Below are 12,770 nucleotides of genomic sequence, written 5' to 3'. Positions count from 1 at the left end.
ACAGCTGGACAATGTTGACTGCACTTTTATTAATTTATATTATAAAATGTTTAACACACGATAAGTACACGTTAGTTTCGAGATTCGAAGGCAAGTATTGCCATACTTAAATATTAAAAATATAATTTTGTTGGGGATGCCAACATGCTGCGGCCTGAGAGAATTTAAACTAAAAGAATACAATACAACTTATTCTATCCTCAAGAAATCAAATGAATAACTCATGGCTGCGAAATAATATTACAAGTCGGGTATATCATATCATCAACTAACACAGTAATTAAATTAAACTTGCAAATCTTAACTTTGTTTTTATAGTAATAACAATATAGCTTATAAATTCAATGAAATTGTAGGAAACGTGATATATTTTTTTACTTTTTACTCTAATAAGCAAGCTTAACATATATGTGAAATAACTAATTCAACATTTTACAATTAGGTATATGAATGTATATGGTAATAATAGTATAATAATTAACTCTTATAGAATAAACCTATCTTAGGATACATCACACAAAAAAAGAGAAAAGTGTTTTATGCTATCTTATGTAAATAATAAAACTTATTCTAAAGGTAAAATACAAACGCTCGATAACGATCGAGTATACGTCTTGCCATTGGACGTTTTTAACTCTAAGGCTCGGACCTTACCGTCTCCGCCTGGGAAAATCTGAGTCACTCTAGCCATAGACCAGTACAGAGGAGCTGAATTTGGCTCGCGCATTATAACTAATGAACCTACTGTTATGTTAGGCAAACTATCGCGCCATTTTGGTCGACTTTGCAATATGTTTAAGTATTGTTTGTGCCACGCTTTCCAAAAACATTGTTTCATGTTCTCAACCAAAGTCCAAAATTTGAGCCTATTAGCAGGAACCTCCGTTATGTCAGGTTCAGGGTAGGACACAAGTGGACCTCCTACTAAAAAATGTCCTGGTGTTAAGTAACTAAAATCTGCAATGTCCGAGGATGAAATCGGCATGATGGGTCGCGAGTTTAAAATGGCTTCAATTTGAGATAAAACCGTATTCAATTGTTCGTAAGTAAGTATATCTTTTTCTATTGTTCTTTTTAAGTGATATTTAGAACTTTTGACTGCAGCCTCCGCTAGACCAGCGAACACCGGTGAATATGCAGGAATAAAGTGGAATTTTATTCCTTGTTGGGACGCAAACCCTTGCACCTGTGTCTGGTGGTCAACGGAGCCGTGCAGCTTGTACAAGTCAGTTAATTTGTTCCTTGCCCCTACAAATGCGGTCCCATTGTCGCAGAAGACCTCGGTGGGCAGTGATCGACGCGAAATAAATCTCTTAAAGCAGGCGAGAAAGGTATCCGTGGATAAGTCTGAAGCTAGTTCTAGATGAACCGCTTTTGTTGTGAAGCAGACGAATACACAGATGTAACCTTTACTAAGAGTTGCTCGCCTAATGCGTGAATTTTTTAACTGCACCGGCCCAGCGAAGTCCACTCCAACAACTTGAAAGGCCCTTGAAGCGGTGACACGCTGTTTTGGCAAGGAACCCATGAGCTGTCCTGCAGTGTTTGCTTTCATTCTGAAACAAACTAAACAGTTATGAATAACTTTTTTAATCGTTCTGATACCGTTTACTAACCAGTATTTTTGATTTATCTGCGCTAATAGCAGTTTGGGCCCTGCATGAAGCAATCGAAAATGCTCGTGACGTATAATAAGTTGCGTTAGTCGCGATTGCTTTGGCAAAATAGCAGGGTGTTTTTGTGTGTATGGAATGTCTGAGTTGTGTAGTCTACCTCCTACTCTAAGTACGCCCTCCTCGTCGAGAAATGGATGCAAAGGTTTTAATGAGCCTTTAATATGATCGCCTTTCAATAAGCATTTTATTTCTTCGTTATAATAGACTGTTTGCTCGTGCTTAATTAAAAGTAGCAGAGCCCTCTGCAATTCATTGCTCGACAAAAATTTCGTTTTTATTTTTGTGTTCGTCGGCTTACTATTATGACAAAATCTAAGTATGTATGCTAAGATACGCTGCATTTTGTTAATGTCTGAAATGTTACGTATCATCATGTCGAGTACCTGCGACTGATCTAAAGTGCAAGAAAGGATAACTGCGCCATGATCTGCGTCTTCTGCTTGCGGTTTCAATTCAGGTAATTCTGTAGGCGACTGTATTTTATTGTTAAATGAATACTCCCTGTGCTGAAGGAAGGCTGGTCCGTTCCACCACAGTGTGCTGGAAGCTAGTACTCGCGGATCGTCCACTCCTCTGCTCACCAAGTCTGCAGGGTTCTCCTGAGTATTCACATACAGCCAGCGCCATCTATTAGTGAGTTGTTGGATTACTCTCACTCTGTTCGAAACATACGCTTGTAGTTTTGTGACTTCCGTTTTAAGCCAAGCTAAAGATATCTGCGAGTCAGAAAATAGGTAAACATCGTCTACTCGTATCTTCGTTGTGAGCGTTTCATGCACTCTGGTTATTAACTTTGCTAGTAACAGACATGCGTTGAGTTCGAGCCTCGGAACGGTCAACGGTTTCGTGCGTGGATTGATGCGTGATTTCGAACACAGTAAGGATGTTTCAACTGTACCTGATGAGTGAACCACTCGTAGGTATACACAGCAACCGTAGCCCGTAGAACTCGAGGCGTCTGCGAATCCAATGAGCTGCACAGCTTCAGCGTCTGAGGGAATCTGTATGTTTCTTTTTAATTTAATAGTGTCCATAGAAGCTAGGTTATTAGAAAATTGTACCCACTCGTCATGTATGTGCTGAGGCGGACATGCGTCCCACTCCATCTTCTCAAGCCATAGCTGCTGCATAATGACCTTCGCCTTCACCACAATCGGACAAACAAAGCCTAGTGGGTCATAAAATCGAGAAATATGGCTTAAGATATTTCTTTTTGTGATGTTTTGTGTATGCATGTTTGTGGGAGGTGTTATGACAAAGCAATCTTCCTGTACGTCTATAGACAGACCTAGCGCCTTTATATTATAATTTTCCTTTTGAAGTTCTATATCATCCAACTGTTGTAGCCTCGTGGGAATATCTGACAACACCTGTTTGTTGTTGGATGACCACTTGTGCAATTCGAAGCTACCCAGAGCCAGCAATTGTGTTAGTTGCATTTTTGCCTCAAGTAATGTATTCAAATTAGAATGCGAAACCATGACGTCATCGACATAGGTACAGTTTTTAATTATGGAAGCGGCTAAAGGTAAGTTAGTTTCATTCTGTTTTGCAAGCTCTAGTAAGCATCGAGTCGCTAAATAACTTGACGATTTTAATCCATATGTGACGGTATCTAATCGTATACATTTAATGGGTTGGGAAGGGTCTTCACGCCATAAAATATTTTGTAATGAGGTGTGTTCAGGATTTACTAAGACCCCCCTAAACATACGTTTGATATCTGCATTAAATGTATAATCTCCGAATCTATATAAAATGACTATGTCAAAGAGATCCCTTTGCACGACTGGGCCGTTAAGTAAAATGTCGTTGAGAGAAACCTTACTGCGCGTGTTCATAGACGCGTCGAACACTACTCGTGTACGAGTGGTTTTGCTGCTCTCGTTTATAACCGCGTGGTGTGGGAGAAAATATACGGGATCCTGCCTCAAATTATAAGAATCCAAATTAATATAATGACCGTGTCCCAGCTCTACATATTCGTTTATGAACTTAGTATATTCTGAGTGTAAAACACTATTGTTATTCAATTTTTTCTCAAGACTTAAGAACCTATACAAAGCTAAATCGAAAGATTCACCTAATGTTTCATTCACATCAGAAATAGGAATCTTTAGTGGTAAGTCCACTTGGAATTTATTATTTTCCAATTTCATAGTACTTTGAAAGTTATTTTCTACAATGTCATGTTCTGAAAGTTGCTCCTTATATACCTCAGGTACAGACTCAGTTTGGAAGAAGTTTGCCATAGTATCATTTAAATTGTTGTCACACTTCGTGCATAAGAGCGATATAAGCTTTGTTACCTCATGCTGACTTGGTAAAGCACCGCCAATTATATGTCCAAACTTAGTGTTTAAAATGCGCGGGCCATCCTCGGGCGGAGCGGTAGATGTCGCGTAGGCGCACGGCTCAGGCCGCAGCGCCGCCGGGCTCGGCAGTAGCGTGTGGCTCGGCCGAGGCTCGCTCTGCTGGCTCGCCGGAAGCTCCAGTATCTGAAAAAATACGTCGGCACCAATCAGCATGTGTATATCAGATGGTAGGAAAAAGTCATCGTCAGCCAGCTCTATTCCTGCAGGTATTTTGATCCTGGATGTGTCTATCTTCTGCTGAGGCAAGCGACATGTTATTGTGTCCACTACGTGGCAGTTGATGGATGTTTTGTAAGGAGACTTCAATGAATGTATTTCTAATGGGATGGAAAATTTTACACTGCTTTTATTGTCTGTGACTCCTATGATGTGAGTGCTATTCTGCACAGGAGCCAATCCCAAGACTTTCACAAGCTTGCTTGTCACCAAGGAAGCTTGGGAGGCAGAATCTAGCACTGCTTTTACATGGACCTCTCTCTGGTCCTGGGCAATAAGTTTGATGCGAGCTGTGGGGAGTAAAATGTCATTAGATACTTTACTTGAGAGCATAATGACTGGCTCTGTCTTTGAATCGAGATGGATCAGTGTGTTGTGGTTTAGCTTGCACTGACCACATCTAAAATGGTATCTACATTTACCCATGTGTTTATTTAAACATGTATTGCACAGCTCTTTTTCTTTAACAAAGTTAATTCTGTCTACTATAGGTAGAAGTTTAAATTTACTGCATGAAAATATTTTATGTTCTGTGTACTTACAGTAATTGCATGCTGGTTTGCTTCCCACCGCTGCTACGTTGACTGCCAATCTGGACTGCCTGTTACCATAGGCGTTGCTGGTAGAGGGCTTCGCAGGAGGCTCAGCATTTTCCATTGCGAGCGCTCTCTTCTCTAAAAATGCCAGCAGCTCCTTAACCGTGGGCTCTGCAGACGTGTCACGTTCCATGTGGTAGGCTCTTCCCGTGTAAGAATCTAATTTCCGTACCAAAATACAAATTAGGATGGGATCCCAGTTGTCAACGCATGTATTCATGTTTTTGATTGCGGCCAAGTGTTGTCTGACTTGACAAATAAATTCCCTAAGCTGGGTGGGAGTCGAACGAGATATGTGGGGCAAGTCCAATAAAATATTTACATGTTCATTAATGACCTGAAATTTCTGACAGTACCTATCATCGAGCATTTTGATTGCTTCATCATAGCTGGCACTGGTGAGTGGTAAGTTTTGAATCAATTTAAGTGGTTCACTGCTTAAAAAGTTTCTCAAATAATGGAGTTTTTGTATATTGTCAAGCGTGGCATCATTGTGAATTACAGATTTGAACAGTTCAATAAATGGTGTATATTCGGAATATTTACCTGCGAATATAGGAATCCCTAAAGTTGGTAGGTTCACCAATCTCTTAGCTGGAGGAGGCGGAGGCGGAGGCTGCAAAACCTGCTTGCGGGACGCAATTTCCCGATCCAAAATAGAGAGGACGGAATACATTTTGTCCTCTGTTGTCGCGATATCTTCCGACATTTCCTCTTTAGGATCTAGAAAGATTATTTCTCTATTATAATTTTCGTATTGTTCATAAGTCAATAGCACTTTTTTGCGCTTTTCTTCAAGCGTGGCTAACGGAACATCTTTTAACTTATTGACGTCGGATAATGTGGTATGAAAACGTGTCAACGTACCTTTATTATAGCCGCGGTTTAACTTAAGTTTGCTTAGTTTTGCAGCTACGTCCTCCTCTCCGTTAGAAACAGACATTTTCACAATGATAACAACGTATACACTCAAAAAATTCTAAATATTCTGTTGTAACACGGAATTACATCAAAATGGCGTGTATAAAAATTGCGTTTACGCTACTAAAAAACTACTGAGTAACGTCAAACGTACACGACTAAATTAAACAACCTCTTAAAATTAGTAGGAATATATGCTGTCCTTGTTACTTGCGTTGAGAACTACTATCTTGCGTTTCACTCGATTTCGTGTACCAATACCTCCTTATTGCGTCGCGTTGGCAGAACTTCAACTTCGACGAATAGGCGATCGCGTTGCTTCTGTGTTCAGCCAATGGCGCGTTGACGTTTCGCGCTTCGGTCGATGAGCGGTCGATGATGAATTTCCGGTAAAGCGCGGGACGTTTCAATTGTGTTTAGGGTGAATTCTGAAAATATGCTGCAAAATCCGACCTTATTTCCTGTAGACACGGGTGACTGTCGCTCGCAGGGAACTTCACCACGACGAAAACGATGACGAAAGAAGTAAAATGGCGGCGAAATGTAATAATGCGAAATTATCTTGATAGAAATTGTATGAAACGATGTAAATGTTGTAGTTCTTCAACGATGATGAAATATCTTGCTGCACTGTGTATTTTTCTGCGTGTGCCAAATAGTACTCGTCTTCTCTGCACTGTCGTTAGAAAGCCGAAGTCGTATGTAAATCGCGACTTGATCGCGGCAATCTTCCTCGCAGCTGGCTGATTCTTATTACCGGGACGAAGGACCAATGTGGGCATCTAGATGTGGTCGATGCTCTGCTTGATGGTAGGTATGGGAATAACACAGCTGGACAATGTTGACTGCACTTTTATTAATTTATATTATAAAATGTTTAACACACGATAGGTACACGTTAGTTTCGAGATTCGAAGGCAAGTATTGCCATACTTAAATATTAAAAATATAATTTTGTTGGGGATGCCAACACCTACATACGCGTACAAGTCTTATGAAATTACAAGAACAATTATACTTACTAATATAAAGACAAAAAATAATAACACAATAAAAATATAAACAATAAATTTAAGTAGACTTACATTATTATAATTATTTTTCGATAATTCCGTTGGATTGATAACATGATTTCTCAGACATGTTCCGGGTAGGTTTTATCTCCAAATCTTGCATAAAACACGTATGGGAAGCACATTTTCTTAATAAATAACACCCCAAAATAAATAAATAAAAATATGTATATTAAGTGGCAAAACTAAAATCCGACAAACGGAAAATCACGCTTTAAAAAGTATAAAACAAAAAAAATAGGTATATTTCTCTGAATTTCTTCTAAATATAAGTTAAAAAATTAAAATTATTTATTATTTAAATATATTTTTTAAATTATGTATAGAATCAAGTTGCTACCTAAAATGTATGTTATTATCGATAAGTAAAAAAATAAACATTTAATTATTTATTTCTGTTTCTGTTTAGAAGATAGCCGTGGTCGTATGCCAATCTGTCCAAAGAGTTTGTTTATAACATTGCAGATATTGTTCAATAATATAACAACATGCATATTGCTTTCATTAGCGTGTCAACGAGGAACTCATTATGTAATAAGATTGAAGCCAACACGAGTGTTGTAAAGGATTATTTTAAAATACTCCCAAAGCAAGAGCTTTGTTTGAACTTTGCCCCCGACAATGAACACGGAAGTAATGTAACATAATGAAGTCTTCTTCTATCGTGTGGGTTGTGAGGTAGATTACCAACCCCTGGTGACAGGGTTATTCAGCTGCCAAAGTCCCCGACATGGCTCATGTAACGACTACTTACTTACATCAGTAAGTACTAACCGGGACCAACGGCTTAACGTGCCTTTCGAAGCACGGATCATCTTACTTTCAAATCAAATCAAATATACTTTATTGCACAGAACTACATTTATACAATCAGACATAACACATGAATACAGTACAATTTGGGCGGCCTTATTGCTCTAGAGCAATTTCTTCCAGGCAACCACCAAAAGGAAATAAACATTTACAAACTTGGATGCGGGATGGTGCAACAAAAAATAAATACCTAAAAGTAAAACTAAAGTACTACTTACTTTCGGACAATTTGGTGATCAGCCTGTAATGTCCTGACCAAATTAGGGACCACAAAGTAATTTTTGTGGTATGTCCCCACCGGGAATCGAACCCGGGACCTCCGGATCGTGAGTCCAACGCTCAACCACTGTACCACGGATGTCGTTATAATGAAGTCAACGTAAATTAATACAGATAGGATACAACTCATGTCCATAAGCTCTATGTCACTAACAACGGTAATAAATAACCACCCCCGGTGGTTCAGTGGTTGAGCGTTGGGCTCGCGGTCCGGAGGTCCCGGGTTTTAAACCTGATAAGGACATCACAAAAGTCACTTTGTGATCCCTAGTTTAGTTAAGATATTGCATGCTGATCACCTGATTGTCCGAACGATGACCCGTACTTCGGACGGACGTTAAGCAGTAAGTCCCGGCTTCTATTTACTCACGTAAGAATAGTTGGCGAAAAATCAGTTATCAATCAATCGATTATGGAGCCCCCTAAATAATCTAAATATCGATACTACCGATTAATCGATAGATTATATTCATTTATTTCACATTTAATTGTACAACACATTCAGATACAATATAAAACGGTAACAACATACCTAAATAATATAATTATGATCGTCGAAAATTATAACAAAAGAATGTCAACATAGAGATAAAAAAATTATAATAATATGTCACAAGATAAATTAATCAATACAATGTCATGGCTAATATGTGTAATAAAATAATTATGTATAAAATAAAATGACATTTTAGTAATTACAATAAAATACAATGTCAATTTTTCATAAAATCGTCGACAGAATATAGCTCCATATCCAACAAAAGGTTTTTTAGACGGTGACCGAATGATACGTCACATTCTATTAGGCATAATAATTATGTTACTTACTAATTTGGGTCCATAGAAAATAATCGATTATTAATGGATATTAGCCGATTTTCGGGAAACACTACACGTAAAATGAGTATGTAATCATTATATGACTTACCTACATGAGCCACTGCCGACTCAAAAGTTATCTTCACAACCCGTACATAAGGGTGAAGAACTAATCATAGCTGTCAATTTACATAACTAAATTTTCTAACGATTTTTCCCGTTATTACCTTATCCAAACGCTCTTTAATTCCGCAGCGTGATTTACATGCGATTTCCAGCTTCTATCGCAATCGGAAAGATAATTTAACTTCGCCTGAAAGACTCGGGAATGCAGACGAGAATTAGCGACAAGCTGTACAGGGGGAAAAGCTGGAGGTATATTCCGAAACTCATTAATACTGATTGTATTTTAGGTAAAACTAGTTCAAAAATAGTCGGATAACATTGCGATAGCTACAGTCAGATACATGAACAAAACGTGAATCAGAATCAGAATCATTTATTCAACGTAATAATTTATCATGGATAAACTTGTTTGAATTTACGTCATTTCGCAAGGTGTTATGGCTGAGGAAAAGAAATGACAAGAAACTGCAACAGCAACACATCTTTTAAATCAATGAGGGTACATTACAAGTTATTTAATAGAGGAACACATTCAATACCAGACATTTTTATCATTTAGGTAATCATTAATCTTATACGTATAATAGGCTTTTTTACATAAAGTAAGCTTCACGTGAGCTTTAAATTTGTTCTCTGACCAACGTGTCTGTTATACTTTCATAAGATCACGCATATTTAGGGGTAGGCACATGGAATTACTAACCCCGATACCGACCCCGCTGGCGTGATCGACGTCTTCCCTCAATCAGCGGTTATCGCTATCGATCCGCTAGACTCGATTAATTCTTTCATATTTTCCTCTCAGCCGAGCCGAGGTTCGCGCCCAACTGGGCTCAGGCTTGTTGTCTTAAACGTTGTACCAGGTGAGCCTTCAGCGATCCCCATTTGTCCGGCCAAGTAGTTAATGCCATCTGCGGCAAATTTACAATAAGTCACGTCATAAAAAAAATAATTACACTCACTACGATTTTCGGGTTAAAAAGACCACAGTAAGTATTTAAAAAAGCAATATTGCTATTTGAAATTTGTTTGCATTGCGCACTTGCATTTATATGCGCAAATGTCAAATAGCAATATTGCTTTTTAGATGAATTGATTCGATGTGGTCTTAACCCCCCAGACACACCACCTTCGCTTTTGACTGTCCGTTTTGTTGTAGAATATAAAATTATGACACAACGTCGCCTAATAGTGAAAACCACGTAAGCATATTCTCTTGAAAATTCACATTCTGATGTGACTTTTTGTAATAAAAGCTACAACTAAACAACACACCTAAACTGTTGTTGAAGGAAAATCACACATTTGATAGTGATTTTTTTACCTTATGGCGACGATAAGTTAGTTTTTGTCCCTTGTATTTAATCTTTTTCTAATAACTCAATGGCGGAAGTATAATATTCATCTTTATTTATAGTTAATAAATTGAACACTTGAACCCATTACGCAAACAATCAATCGTACGCTTGTTGCTAATCGAAAGTCCATTACCCCACTTCCGAAATAACCCCCCCCCCCCAACTAATCAAAGTCCAAATAGCAGTATAAGCGTCGATGGTCGAGACTTGAACGATTCTGGCCTGGCCTGTCTAAACTAATTTAAAACTTTCTACTTAATTCATGCCCTGGTTGGGTTCGAGACTGTTCACGACTTTTCGTGATAAATTCTAACCTTAATTTTTTTGGAAGATGACAGTTTTTAACGTGTTTTACAACAGCTACGATTTATGTTTGTAATACTTTTTTCGGTGCATTTTTTTTTGACGTGACTTATTGTAGATTTGCCGCAGATGGCATTAACTACTTGGCCGGACAAATGGGGAGCGCTGAAGGCTCTCACCCGGTACAACGTTTAAGACAACAGGCCTGAGGGTGCCCAGTTGGGCGCGAACCTCGGCTCAGGGCGTCGTCTGAGAGGAAAAATATTTGAAAGAATTAATCGACCCTAGTGGGTCGATAGCGATAAGCGCTGAATGAGGGAAATCGTCGACCACGCCGGCGGGGTCGGTATCGGGGCCCTGAAGTGTTTGGTGTCGCGAGCTGATTGGCTGCCTCTATGGCTAGAGTAATCGGGTCGTCGGGATCGTATATTACGTCCTTCGGACGCCAGTTTTTCGGTGCAGATTGTGGTAAAAAGTATCTGCAAATAATGTTTCCAATATAAAGAAGATGCATTGTTACATAAATCATATTTTTTTAAACAGGATGGATAAACTAAAGGGTGAATAAACTAATAGGTAGGTGTTTTTTTTCTTAGCATTCGTTTTACATCTGCTTCAAAATATAAGTGTTTATTTAGGAAATTAAATTATCAACATAAATATGCACTGCGCTAAGAAAAAAAAATGTCTGACTTACCAACGTAACGCTTATGTTTGCAGTCTAATTTGGTTCGCGCCCAACTGGGCACCCTCAGGCCTGTTGTCTTAAACGTTGTATCCGGTGAGAGCCTTCAGCGCTCCCCATTTGTCCAGTCAAGTAGTTAATGCACTCTACGGCTAATCTGCCATAATTCACGTCAAAAAAAGCAGTCTAATGTAGGGTCTTTTAGAGCCATAACTCACTAAGACACCATGGTGGCGTAACGACTGTCGCGCCACCAGTATGCAGTTGTTGAGGTGACGTGGCGATTATACAAGCAGTTGCAGATGCCGTTATGGGGTGCACCTACCGGGATCGTTATAATAATTCGAACACAGCAAATACACTCCAATCATGTTTATTTCACGTTCCCAAATAATGTACATAAATAACACAAGCACGGAAGAGTAGAATTGACAAGCACAGAAGTAGAAAGTGAAGCAAGACAGTGTAGACACAGTTAAGCTACGGAAAGCATTAACTTAGAAGCCTAGGTAAGGTAGAGGAGGAGGACTAGGAGGTCCTTTTATTTAGGACGCCCTGCCCCACCGCAGATGATCGGGCCGTCAGTTGCATATTTAAATATTTGTTATTATTATTTTTAATTTATGTTTTTTTTTCTAATATGTTTTAACTTTAGTGTTCTTTTTATATTATTTTCCGTGTGGTTTCTATCCCGGTTGCTAATTACTGATGCAAGTTAGTAGTCGTCACATGAGCCATGTCAGGCGCCTTTGGTGGTTCAATAGTAACCCTGACACCAGGATTGATGGGGTTGGTAATCTACCTCACAACCCACACGATAGAAGAAGATGTTTCCCTCCCCTTCTGACATATGAGTGCATTTCCGTTCCATTCATGCCAACATTCCTCTCAAAGCATCACAACAATAAACATCAATCGCAGACACGAAAATCACCGTATTAGAAACAAAACATCAAAACAAAGGGAAGTAGTTAGGTAAAGTTGCAGTCATTATTCAGTAAGAACAAAGGCCGGGCGAGCCTGTAGTCGACACTTGATTCGACATCGGCTGGGCCTGTCATTTGTCATTTGTACCCAGTACCCTTACGAGGTTGGAGTAATTGTTTAACTAAAGTATCACATTATACACCCCTGACGTACAGAGATATGGGGCACAGCGAGGATTAAATTATTATGTGTGTTTTAAGCTGGAAAAAGCGGGCTATGTGATGAATGTAATTTCAGGATTGTCAGTGCAAATATATTCATCTGAGGTAAAAAAAGTAAATAAAATAATGTTTGTGAGTTTATAACTTCTTCTGACATCGGTTTTCTTCTTATCGTGTGGGCTGTGAGGTGCAATAACACCAAAGGTATCATCTAATTCAACTCCATTATACAGCTTCTGTTCAAATTATAAAATATCTTTATTCGGTAGGTAAAGATATTTTTGAATTTGAATTTGAATCTAGAGGATCGTGAGCCCAAAGCTCAATCACTCGACTATGGAGGCCGTTCATCGGTAAGACTAATACATTACATAGACGACCT

General features: G+C 38.8%; 1 protein-coding gene across 2 annotated transcripts; it reads right to left on the bottom strand.

Moving 5' to 3' along the window:
- Positions 1-6,270, bottom strand: LOC126368160 (uncharacterized). 2 transcript variants are annotated; one of them, XM_050012045.1, is made up of 4 exons: positions 5,731-6,270; positions 5,410-5,586; positions 4,810-5,022; positions 1-4,174 (listed from the first exon to the last, which is right to left on the bottom strand). In XM_050012045.1, the coding sequence occupies exon 4, from the start codon at positions 3,926-3,928 to the stop codon at positions 566-568; it is 3,363 nt and encodes a 1,120-aa protein (XP_049868002.1). In that variant the 5' UTR covers positions 3,929-4,174; positions 4,810-5,022; positions 5,410-5,586; positions 5,731-6,270; the 3' UTR covers positions 1-565. The 2 variants fall into 2 exon arrangements, with proteins under 2 accessions (XP_049868002.1, XP_049868003.1); XM_050012046.1 differs by having other exon boundaries at positions 5,731-6,260.
- Between the last annotated feature and the right edge of the window lie 6,500 nt (positions 6,271-12,770).

The sequence above is a fragment of the Pectinophora gossypiella genome, chromosome 7, assembly GCF_024362695.1.
Source record: "Pectinophora gossypiella chromosome 7, ilPecGoss1.1, whole genome shotgun sequence".
NCBI lineage: Eukaryota > Metazoa > Arthropoda > Insecta > Lepidoptera > Gelechiidae > Pectinophora > Pectinophora gossypiella.
This window is presented reverse-complemented; position numbering and strand designations above follow the sequence as displayed.